This window comes from Malurus melanocephalus, unplaced genomic scaffold, assembly GCF_030028575.1.
Source record: "Malurus melanocephalus ecotype Western Australia unplaced genomic scaffold, MMel_1.1 scaffold_140, whole genome shotgun sequence".
Taxonomy (NCBI): domain Eukaryota; kingdom Metazoa; phylum Chordata; class Aves; order Passeriformes; family Maluridae; genus Malurus; species Malurus melanocephalus.
Window position 1 is genome coordinate 636,290 of NW_026623372.1, and position 12,798 is coordinate 649,087.

The 12,798-nt window shown below is 39.4% G+C and overlaps 1 protein-coding gene across 5 annotated transcripts in view; it reads left to right on the forward strand.

The window, feature by feature from the left end:
- Positions 1–12,798, forward strand: part of RBM33 (RNA binding motif protein 33) — a 98,115-nt gene that overhangs the window by 58,467 nt on the left and 26,850 nt on the right. For all 5 annotated transcript variants that reach the window (XM_057371069.1, XM_057371068.1, XM_057371071.1 and 2 more), the window contains exons 13-15: positions 411–659; positions 1,425–1,712; positions 9,075–9,713. In XM_057371069.1, the coding sequence (XP_057227052.1) occupies positions 411–659; positions 1,425–1,712; positions 9,075–9,713 (1,176 nt within the window). The remainder of the gene's footprint in view (positions 1–410; positions 660–1,424; positions 1,713–9,074; positions 9,714–12,798) is intronic.

Consider the following 12,798-nt stretch of genomic DNA (forward strand, 5'->3'; position numbering starts at 1 on the left):
GCCCGTATCCCGGTGTCCGGCCCGGGTATCCCGCTCTCTCTCGGGCCCGTATCCCGAGGCAGCGCGGGGCGGCAGTGCCCTCTGCCGGCAGTGGCCTCCGCCCGGGCGCGGAGCAGCTGGAAGCCGGGCAGCGCTCCGGGGGATGTGCAGAGGGCCAAGATAAACGTCTTTAGTAAACGGTGTAGAGGACAGGAACTCTTCAATTTTTTTTTTTTTACTTCAGCTGTTGTCTTGTATAGCTTTAAGTGTAGAACGACCTTACACGGCTTCTGTTAGTCTGCTTTTTATTATGTATGATTTTGGTTTCATCTAATTCATAGCTGCTTACAGTTCTAAGGACTCAGGAGGCTGGAGCTACTTTTCAGGAGTTCATTACCTTGAAACTAAAACAATTTTTTCTTCATGTGAAGGGTCCCATGCATCCTCCATTACAGCCTCAGCCACAACCTCAGCCTCAGCAGCATCATCACCAGCAGCAACAGCAGCACCATCACCAGCAACAGCAGCAGCAACACCATCACCATCTCCAAGGGCCTCCACAGCCCTTGATGCCTATGAACCAGCCACAGTTCAGGCCTCACATGCAAGCCACGCAGCAGCAGCCAAATAACAACAGGATGCAGTGTCAGGCACGACAGGGTCCTATGAAGCCAAGGCATGTAAGTACCACATACATCAGTGTCCTGCATGAGAAGCAGGCACATAAGCACAGGTTTCAAAACACACCAGCACGGTTTTTCGGTCCTATTTATTCCCTTCCTGCTCTTTCCCCTACTTTCACTATTTCTTKCTCATTTTTTGCCTTGATCATGTTATAATCTATGTTGGAAAATATCACGTGTATCGTTCTTTTCTTTGGTCATCAGTGTTCTTTTTGATTTGGGTCCAATAGGAGATGTTGCAGTTGCCCAAGAACTAGCAAGGAAAGGGTTATGATATAACTGCAGGTAGCGTGTGATTGTGTGGGAACGCAGTTTGTTGACACTTTCAATTTGAAGGCCTCTCTGTACCACTGCTAATCAGTTATCTGGTTCAGATAGTGCCTCTCCTGTACTGAGTTTCCTCACATGCAGTGTATTTTGCAGCTTGGTACTCTGGGTAGCACAACAGCTGTAGCAGTGCTCAAGACAATGTAACTATAGTTTAGCATAATTCTTTGATTGGGAAAGTAAATCACACAGTRAAGGCAAGTTCTGAGAATGGTGTTAAACTTAAGTGAGATTAAGTTTTGCTTTTAATTAGAAGAAAAGTTTATTAAAATGTTCTCATTTCTGTATTTTTTTTCTGACRTGAAAAATACTGTTCCTCTTCACAAAGCTTGTTTTCCCAAACTTAACTAAATCAGGAAAACATGCAGCCAAAGCCACTTCAGCCTTCAGGTTTGTGGTGGAAGTCAGCAGTTTTTTTTCCTTTCTTCTTTTCAGAATACCCCATCACAGAATATTGTCAAGCGTTCCAATCAGCAGCTCCAATCAACAGCTCCCAGGAACAGCAACTTGCGCGAGTTGCCGATAGCCCCATCCCACGCCATGGAGATGAGCAACAACAGGCGAAACTCCACCCCAGCTGCTCAGGTCAAACCCATCACCAGCACCATGTCTGCCACCAAGTCTGTCACTGGTGGTGGGAACTCCCAGGGAAGGCCTGAGATGAAAACTAAACCAATCACACCAGTGGGCCAGGCAAAGTCAGAGGGAAAATCTGAACCAGAGGTAAGGGATTTTTTTTTGGTTGTTCTTAAACAAAAGACCAAACAAGAAGAAACAAAGCTCCCACCTTTTAAAAACTTTGCTAGTCTGATTTATGAACTGAAAGGATGCTTAATGTATTATCCACCAAATATTTTTTGGTGCCACTAGAGGCCTCCCTTCTGAATTGCTCTTTTTTATTGCAATAGCAGAAACGGTCTCCAGTGATATGAAAGGTCTGGAAAGTTGACAAGGYTGTGGTGAATCTGTTTTACAGGAGGGAGAGTCATTTCTGCTAGGGAAAAGCAGAATTTGAGTAAAGATGATCAGTGGTACAAGCCTCTGAAATATTCATTTTGCCTATTTTTATCTTAGGGAATTATAATTTATTTTATTTCAGGTGATCATATTCTTCGAAGCATCTTCTCTGTCACTTTGTATGATACTGTATGGTTTGTGCTGTCTTCCTTTAGGCTGTTCAGTCTCTACTAGGGCCTGGAGCATTCATGCAGGAGATCGTAGCTGTGTTGTTCATGGAGTTTCTTGCTCTTGAAAAAGAGAATCTCTCTTTTATGAAACCTTTTTTGTATGAGGGAAAATAGAGAAAAATGCTTTTAAGTTTCCCATTTTAGAGAAAGTGATGCTGTTGGCTCTGGTAGTACTCTGCACAACTGAAAAATAAGATGCCAGTGTTTTCAGCTCCACTGGATTGTGCTGTGTGAACACATGACCATTTCCCTGCAGAGATCTCCTGCAAGCTAGAGGAGACTCTCTGAGAGCTCTGTTAGTTGGAGAGAGWGGGAAGGATTGGACTGATGGTGCTCTTAATCCTGAGCGTGATGGCTAAATGCACCCTGTGTGCTTTGTCAGGTTATTCTGTGAGGAGCTGTAAATCTTTATAGTTGCAGCTAACCATGAATCTTGTCTCAAGGACCAGGTTTTCTTCAACAACTGTTGAAAGCTTTAATTGTGATAATGCTGTCTTCCTTTGAAGCTGCTCATGATTAGCTTTTAATCTTATTCTTGAATTAGGGGTGGTCATAACTAATTTCCACAAATGAGGCACAGAAAAAACCCAATGTTATCAGTGTTTGACCTCCTGTGCACTTGCTTTCCAATGGAAATGGAAAAAAAAATCCTTTTTTCTTTTAGCTTAATTTTCGCCTATTTGGGTGAAATTATTTAATCTCTTTCCCCTTGATTCAGTCTCAGAATAATCTCAGTCAGAAAATGCAGTGCCTCATAGAAAATCCTCTGCCTTTCAGGGCATTACTCAGGTAAGTCTTGAAAAATCAGCCACAGGCCTCCCCATCTAAAACATCTTGAAGTTATTCCATAGTGTAGGCATGTAAAAATTAATACATTTGTTCTGAAATATCTTTAGCAGTATTTAGAAAAAGAGATTAATAATTCTTAATTTCTCTTAATTAAGTTAATTTAAGAAAACCARCAAACTCCAAAGCAGTCATCTTGTGCTCTCCATTTTGCGATTTAAATATATTTCAACTTGTAGTTATCAAACTAATTAATCTTACTTTTGTGAATTATTGGTATATTACAAATAAAGCTTTCTTTTTGTTTTTCTGTCAAAAATGTAATTGAAAACAATTTAATACATATTAATACAATTTTTGCAAAGCAGGATTGAAAAAAAAAGAGTTGTCATGAAAAAAAATGTTTCCTAGGAGTCACTTTGTAGATACATTTTTCAAGTATTGGAGAGTGTAAATGTATCCACACACAAAACCTTCTCGTTCTGGAGTAGACCTGGAACAAAGCCTTGTGCTGCAAACAGGGTAGTTAGTGGTTTTCCCATTTCTGCTGTACCACTGCAGTGTCTTGTTCACTGTTGCTGTTTTTTGTCACTCCCACAGATGGGATTGCTACACTGAGAATGTTCGTTTACAAGCATTTAATCATATTGTTCACTGTTGTAATACAGGTTACTGCCTGTCTCTTCTTAGGCAGATTGTAATGTGTGCAGTCTTCTTTGCATGTTTTTTCCTGTAATTAGCTGACTTCATCCTGTTCTTTTGCTTTCGATGATGATGAGAAAGAGTTAAGTTCTGTCACCTTTTCGAGCTGTATGGCACATAACTGAATTGGGCAGGTTATTTTGTGAGTGTCTTCAACTGGAAAATTAAGACTTTTCTTTGCATCTTTCTTCCTAAAGAGTCAGTGGCTGTATTTATGAGTAGCCTATCATTCGGGAAGCACCAAAAAATAGCAATATTGTCTGTTAGAGGTTTTGCTCACACTAAATATAGATATTTGAAAGGTTTGCAGYGTGAGTGACTAGAAGATTAAAAACTATATACTAATGGAATGCTTGTGTTCCTGTGAGACTRCAAAATACTCACCTTAAGTGCCTGCTCAGAATAGCTCTTACTCCCCAGAATTTAAATTTGTATCCTCTGTCCAAAACATCATTTTGTCAGTGAAATAGGAAACTCTGGATGAGGTGGGCCTAATACTGCTCCTGTTGGAGTCAGTTTAGGATAATAGGAATTAAAGCAGTATTAAGAATTTTTGAGTTTGAAGAAGAGGGAGAAAGGTGATGTGTCTTTAGGAGAAATGGATATTGGAGCTAACAATGGGAGGGAAGTTAGTAGAGCACTGCATAAGCAGTGTACTGGTCTTAGTACTTACATTGGGGTTAATGTCTTTGATGTACTGAAAGAAAATCTTCAATATTCCATTCTTCCAAATCCAGTAAATAGTGAAATTAAATTATTGGATTTTATGTTGCTGTCTTTAACAAGACTTGCAATATGTAAAAGAGTTGCTGCATTAAATTACTAGATCAAGTGTATATGAATATTTTCAACTTTGTGGAAATGAAGTACCTAAAACGTTAAAAATGTCTAAAGTTGAATTTTCTCCAGTTTAAATCACTTGTTTTCCAAACTTCTGTAGTGACTCCTGTCTTGTGCTTAGAAGAGTCTTATCACCATTTTCGTTTCCAGTTGGAAGTTGGCAGGAGGGTGGTGTGCTTCTTGGAGTAACTTGTAACCTTGTTCTTGGATTTCTCCATATTTGTCCAAGATGTACAGCAGCCATGCTTTATAGGATGTCTCAAACCTTCCTTGGGTTCAGGAGCTGATGTTATCAGCAATGAGAAATGTGCAATATGTAGGTACCCTTTAATTAAAATATTTTGTGTGTTTGAGCACAAGCAGCCAAATGATACAATTTGGATCTCACTCTACTTTTTGCAAAGACCTGGCATGAATTTTTGGACAAATCATTCTAGCCTCTTATGTTTTTGATGCAACAGCTTAAAAAAAAAAAAAAGACAAATCTGCTGAATTTATGTTTTATGATAAATCTGCTAGATTTATGTTTATGCCRCAGACCAAGCCATTTTGATTACTCCGTTCTTGTACCCATTTTGCTGAGAGACGTGAGTCTGGTTGCATGATTCCTTTTTTGTCCCTTGGGAACCAACCAGAACATTATGTCTGGTTCTTATGACTCAGCATTTAGTTCTGTTAATTGGCAATTAATCCTGCAGGCATCTGAAAATGTGTGGGTTTGTTTGTTTTTTTAATTCCCTATATGAAAATCAGACTACTGCTAGGACCTAAATTTTAATAGGAAGTTTAATCCCTTATTTTAGAGTGTGTCTTTGCTGTCTTTTCCTAAATCAACAGTGCCATTCTAGGTTCCCCAGAAGAGGGATGTAGGACTGCTRCTTCTCTTGCTTCTGCTCTTCAACTGGATTCAGAAAAGCAGTCTGTATAATTTTCTTTTGGCACTTTCCATCAAAGGTGCCTTAGTCCTTAAGGCAGAAGAAAAACGTATAGCTAAGGCTCAGACTTCCTTGAAACCTCAGAGAAATACATTGTGTTCAAAGATGGATGAGAATTTTCACTTAAAAAAAAAAAAAAAAAAAAAAAGAAAACAAACTCCAAACCTGGGAGAAAGAAGCCACCTCCACAAAACCAAGTGCATCTTTGGCCTTTTGTACTCTGTAGCCTCCTGTAAAAGGAGAACCAGGCACAATATACCATTGCTTCGTGTTGTGCAGTTTTCTATACAAAATGTGAAGCATTAATAGGTTATCTGGGGAAAAGGCTCCTTTATCTTTTTCTGCTTTTTCAAATACAGATAGCATTACTTCCAGACACTGGTTGTGAAAATTATAATGGTTTGAATTTTGAAGGATGTGTACTTTATCTCAGTCAATTCTGTAGGCAAAATGCTTGCCTTGCCTTTCTGTTTTTTTAAATTGGCAGTCCTGATGTTTGTTGGAGAAATCTATATTGGGCTTATTAAACTAATGGGATGAAAATCATTAGCAATAGGCGTTGTGCCCTGTGTTCTTCTTGACCCTGTCTTGCTTGTTCCATATGCTGAATGTCCTTACTACATACTATAGGTCATTTATATGTACTATACATCACGTATATACCCCCACTCTCTAGGTGTATATAATGCGCCTTTAAAGCTGAGGAGAAGGGGATTTAACTGCCCCTGTTTTCATCCTGGTAAGGAGTTTTCTGTCCTCAGTCTGTACTGTTGGGTCATTGTACAGCTAATTTTAGTTAAATTTGACTTCTAATGCAGATATTTTGTTAATCATCACAGGGCCTTTATATTGTCTGGTCTTCCTCCACCTGCAAGGGTATTTTATTGAGAATTCGGCAGTAGTAGTAACCTGCTTGTGGAGGATTTAGGTCTACCTCTAGCCTGTTAACAGACCAATCTGCAGTTGTCATATAACCTCAGGGCTCGTGGCCCTTGATTTTCAAGCTTACCCTTTAAAAAGGGATTGACTTCTTAGGGTTATTGCTAATTTCCTGATTTAAGTTCCAGAAAGTAAGGGTTTTGGATTGTATTTGAGATCAAGTTGCCTGAATATTCTACTAAGCATTCTTCTGAGTATCTCTTGGTAATGGAGTTTGTCAGTCTTTCTGTGTTTGATGCTGGCATAGTTGGAATCATTGTATCTGTCCAAGAGCTGTTGCAGGGATATATTAGCCAGAGTCCCTTGGGATGTTCATCCTTGTCTGCTGGCTTATTTAAGCATGCTGCAAGGTACTGTGCTGCTGTGTGTAACCTTTGAGTTGGTGTTCTGAGCTTACAGCATCGTGATCTACATCTCCCAAGGTCTTCATAACTTGTTAGGTGATAAAATGAGCAAGCAAATCACTGATAATAAAGGGCACTGGTACAACTGGTRGTCTCCTGCAGACTTGTGCTGCAAYGTTCCACCTGAACATAAGGGAAAAAAAAATTCAGGGCTACCTCCAAAAGTAAACTTGATACTCGCTTGTGGCATCCATCAGGCTTGTTTAGATAAATTGTAAMATATTATGATCTAAACCAAAGCAGGTGAATAAACTAATTGTTAAGTGAAACAAGTTTTCTCTCTGGACAGTTGTAGTAACCTATGTTTATTATTTCTGAAAATGACTGTAAATTTTATTAATTGCATCAGGGTCTGCATAACAGCACATTCTYCTCCTAGCTGAAGCTTACCTGTTTTCCCTGTTTTCTCATATTTTGGAAACTATTCTTAAGGGTCTTAATGTTTCATTGTATTTCATAAGGGTCGTATTCTATTTTTCGCAACAATTCAGCATCTCCAGTTGTCAACATAAGATTAAATATTTGGATATCCTCCCGTAGAAGTGTTTCTGTATATCTATCAACATAGATCTGCAATTTAATTGTCACAGTGATCATTAATCACCACCATTATATTCCTCAAAGTATAGATGAAAGTAAGAGTTTCTTGGTAGATGTAGCATTCTCATGCAAAGGACTGTGTTAGACCTCATCCTTGAACTACAGCTTATATTTTAAAAATAAGCACAAATTTTTAAAATCTGGATTTTTTAGAGTCTTATTTAGCCATTGTTTAGGCTTCTAATTAGACTACTAATTAGAGGCTTCTGATTAGACTTCTGATTTGAGACAATGAGCTGGTTCTTAGTAACTGTGAAAATAATCCCTGTCAATACCTGCTCAGGGAAGAAGCAGCTAGAGCTGAAGGAAGCAAGCATTCAGAATTTGTGCTTCTTGGTGCTGTGAGTATAAATCTGACTCTGCTGGACTTACACATCCAGCAGAGTCAGAACCAACATGCTGGCTGAATCTGTTCTGCTGGTTTTTTTTTTCCTTGTTTTGGGGAGGATTCTAGGGTGCACTAGGATTAAAAGCAGTTGAATATTAAAAAAAAATCAAACAACCCAAGTCACATTTTTGAACATATGGTCACATGCATTCGAAAAATGACAGTTGTATTGACAACTGTTTGCACTGAGTTGCTGCAAGATACATAAAGGTTCTTCACAGATTCCCATTTTTGAGAAATATTTAAACATCTTTATCCATTAGTTTACCAGTGTGCAAAGTATCATTACTTGGAGAGGCTGTTGTTAGGGTCAGTTAAAACATCTTGAGTAGAATGTTGTGCTYATTACCATCAGTAAGCATTCCCTATAAGTTGAACTTAATATTTGAAATAGTTGAAAAGAGAGAAATAATACAGTAAAAAAGGATGCTTCCTAATTTCAAAAAGCATGTTAATTTATTGCACGAGCCATTTGATGTCTTTTCCAGGATGATGCGAATTTGCATTTCCTTGACTTTTGTCCATTTTTATACAGCTTTTCATAAGAACCTGTTCTGCCAGAGTTGAAGAATCTTTAGAAAGGTTATTTGATGGTGTGTAGTGCTTTCAGAGGGGCCCAGGGCTGGAATATTAAAGGCATTCTCTATATACCATTAATATTCCAACGCTGCATTTGGCAACATTTTGATTCTGAAGAGAGTGCATGAGTTCAAGGTCAGAGAGATTGACTTGTGCTGTTCATTATAACCAATTATTGTGTGACAAATGAGTTTGAGATCAGGCTGAAAATTCTGTGAGAAAAATCAATAGTTCTAATCAGGGCCTTTCAGGTCATTTACCACCCTACCTTTTGTTACTTTGTCAGAAAAGAGCAAGATAAAACCTGTGTGACAGTGGGTCGCCTCTGTATTGTTACCTTCTATTTGAAACATATTTTGATATCTTGARTTATATTAATAGTTTAATTGGTTTTGGAAACTTTTAATTTAGTTCCAATTTGTAAAACTTTCTTTATTATTTTTTTAGTATTCTGATCAGATTTCTCAAGTGGTATTACATCTTTTCTGTTTAGGAAGTAGTATATCTAAGTCCTAAACCAGATTTGAGCTGTTTGTCTGTAATGAATAGCAAATAAACCTTAGCAGCAGATACACTCCACTAATAGCCTTGCTTTCGTACCAGGGAAAATTTAAAAAGCTCTTCAGAGTTACAGYTTTTCAACCTCTGAAACAATTTCATATTGTTTTGACCAGGCTGGGCATCTGTTTAGAATTTTATAAATTCATTTGTGTTTTCCTTTGTAGTATCCAGACGAAGATGAAGAAACTCGGTTGTATCGTTTGAAGATAGAAGAGCAGAAGCGCCTGAGAGAGGAGATCCTGAAGCAGAAGGAGCTGAGACGGCAGCAGCAGGCTGGGGCCAGGAAGAGAGAGTTGCTGGAGAGACTTGCCCAGCAGCAGCAGCAGCAGCAGCCTTGTTCCCAGCAGTCCTACATGCAGCATGAGGAGGACTCCTCTGAGTTCCCCACCAACGGCAGCCCTTACATCCCCCACTCCGGCTTGCAGACCAGGCACAACGTGAAAAACAGACTCCTTGTTAGAAAGCAAGACGCTGTAGTTCCAAACATCCATCCCAAACCCACAGATTTCCCCCAGGGTGCAGGGGATGGGCAGTACCAAGGACAGCAGATGAAACCAGTGAAGCAACTGAGGCAAACTAGAACAGTCCCTCCGAATCAGCCTCAGACGCCCCAGAAAGCGTTACAGACCAAACCGGCTGCGGCGGCGCTGCCCACGCCACAGGCGGCTCGAGTGGCCTCCGTCSCGGCGAGGCCCCAGGAGCAGAAGCCAGGGGTGAAAAGGACTGTCATGCAGCGGACAAACAGTGGTAGTGATGGGCYCCATGTCGGCAGCAAAGTCAGGGTGATTAAGTTGTCAGGAGGGGTAAGTTTACAAGGCTCATCTCATCTATGTGTCTCGTCGTGGTTTGTTTCTGTGTGTTTGGCTCTGTGTAATCTCAAAATAAAAAATGGGCCTGAGCTGGTGAGGGAAGTAACAGGTTTAGCATACCTGATAGTCTATATATTATATTTTCAGAACTGTAATTTATTAGCAGTTATTAAAAAATCACTATTTCTTGTAATGCTTTACTGCCAGGCAGTTAAAAATGAAATCACATTGRAATAATGCTCTTTTCTTTTAAGTTGTAACTTGGAGTCTGAAAGACTGCTCAATTGAGCTCCTTTTGCTTAAGGTTGATAGGTCTCATAATTGCTCAGAGGAGAGGATTTAGKTGGTTGTGTTAGGTTTGGTTAAAAAGGACCTGCTTATTTGGTAGGTGAAGCCACCAAATTTTGTGTGCAGATGGTGATATTAGTAAGTTTTCTCTACTCAAGGGAAGATGGTTTTTATTTTCTTGGGAAGCATGTTATGAAACTAATTTAAGCAGTGTGTTAGAGGGGGTTATTTTCTATTAGAGGCCAGGTTTAAAACCTTACCATTTCACTTCTGCATCTAAATGAGATTTCCTTATCTCTTGATGAGGAGTCTATTATCTGCAGTGTGTCCCTTGAGCACTGGTGTGGAGGACTTACAATGATGGTCTTGAGGACAGTGTGCCTATTTAAATCTGGGGTTTTGGTTAGAAAGTCTCCTGACCAAATTTCTTCTGTTGTAATGAAAGGACAAGTTAATTTATTAGGGCTCTAAAGAAGCTAAGATGAGGGGACATAGCGAGATGAAGTTGTCAGTGTTGTGAAGTCTGTTGTTGGGTTTATGCTGAAGAGGAAAGAATGATGTGATGTAGCAGTACATTGGAGGTGTTTTTCTGGAAGAATGCTTTAAAATTACTTGGAGCATTGTTTAGGGAATACAAACAATTTTTAACAGGGACTGAACAAGGCCTTGGCTTTACTCCTTAGAAATGGGGAGGAAGTTGAAATACCAAATCTTCACTACTTTTTATTAATGTTTTTCTACAGCTCATAAAACTTGAATACACTCAAAATTGTGAGTTGCACAATGACTGTGTGGTCTTGACAAACATTAACATAGAGGGCGTTATTGACTGCATAGGCATCCTGCTTGTTGTGAGCTCTAATTCCTCAGACAYGGTAACTTAAGTACAGAAGAATAAAGTAGAGGAAGCTGAAAGAAATTAATTCTGTTGAGCTAAAAATATTTATATATAAGTATGTCTACAGGAATCCCAGTGGCCTGCAAGAGGTATGACAGGTTTGTGATTCATGCATAATTGAATAAAGCAGTCATGCACAACTTCTTTTATTATGTGGTGAAACAAAACAATGCCAGTCACAACTGTATACAGCCCCTTGTAACAAATGGTTATTAGTGCCCACAGCAGCATTCACAATGAAATAGTTTCTGTCACAGTGCTCTATTTCAGAAGATCATAAATGATTTGTTTCAGATGAGTCTCACGATAAGTAAGAGCAATTAGCTTCATTAAATGCCTGTGTAACCACTCTTTCATTGTGCACTGAAGCCGATTTACTCTGTCCTTAACTTTCAGATATTGAGGTTTCAGGAAGGTGAAGCAGGTTCTTTTTCATGTAGCCTTTGTCCCTGTTTTCATATTGCCATGGGCTAAGTTTCCTTCCAGCTGTGGGAGAGTGAAAGCAAGCATTGCAATTAGCTGTTAATACTGATCGAGATAGTTGATTATTTTTTTAATCATTTAGTGACAAGCTGAATCTGTGACTTTATTTCTTTGACCACCCAAGGAAAAAAATACAAATTGAGTAGCAGGGCAGACAATTTTCTTGTCTATTTTGGACAGGATTTAAAAGAATGGTTAAAAGGTGCTTGGACTCTGAATACTATCATGATTGGAGATCATACTTAGTTTCCACTATTTTAGGCCTGCCACATGCTTTACTTATTTTTACAACTTTTGCCTGAGCACTAAATATAAGGCAAAAGCCAAATCTCRTTTTCCCTAGCCTTTCTCCTTAGCATGTAGTGGTGCTTTCCTCCAATTCCCTGCCTCTGGCCAGTGTTGGCTGGTATCTCTCACCTGYGTGCACTGGCTCCATCCTGCAGCTTAAACATCCCTGTCCTTGCTCTCCATCTGATCACTTGTACCCTTTTTCCTTTCTTGGGCTCTTGTGTGCTGAGGTATTTTGAATACACTTGTACCAGTTAGATGGCTCATGATTAGGCACAGTGCAGGTTCCCTTTTGAAGCCCACTGGGTTCCTCTTGGTAACAACCTGGCAAATCCCTCCTGTTCCAGCCATGCACAGGGCCATTGGAGAGAGCTCTCAGTTGAAGGAGCTGTTCAAGTCCAAAGCTTTACGTACTCTCTCTGGACCAAACAGGCCTAAGCCAGAAACTGATAACAAGGACTGTTATTCATTTAGTAGGACCATCTGTAGAACCAGGTTGCAATGGTTTGGTGTTGCTGGTGATGTTTTTGTGTAACAGTTAAGGAGTGTGGTGTGTTGGTGAGAGCTGTGGAGTACAGATACTGTCAGAAGAGAATGGTTTCTTCTCCTGAGGGCAGTGTCTTTACCAGGCTGAGCTTTTGTCTGTGTTKCTGGGCACAGCAGTGCTACTGAAGATCTCTGACCTTCAGGTAGAAATATCCCTTGGTCCTTAGAAGGTAAAATGCTCTTTCATGTGTTTCCACATTATTCTCTTGTGAGAASATATTACTTTTGGAATTGTAAGAATTACCGTGTAAATCCCAAGAATGTTTTAACTCGTGCAGTTTTCCTGGTGCATAAGATGCTTTAATTTATGACATCTTATGCTTCAAGAAAGTGAAAGTAGAAGATAATTCAGCGAGTCTAGTATGCCAGACTAAGTCTGTGTATCAAGGTGACACATTAGGCAGTGTCAGTATTGATTTTGTCTGTTGATKTTTTTTTTAAACAAATCCCACCCTTCACCTCCCTCCCAATATTTATTTGCCTATCCCTTTCTAATATACATRTAATTTATTCAGGAATGGCAGTAAAGTGAATAGTTTTCCATTTTAGTTACTCCTTTAAGTGTTGCATTCCTGG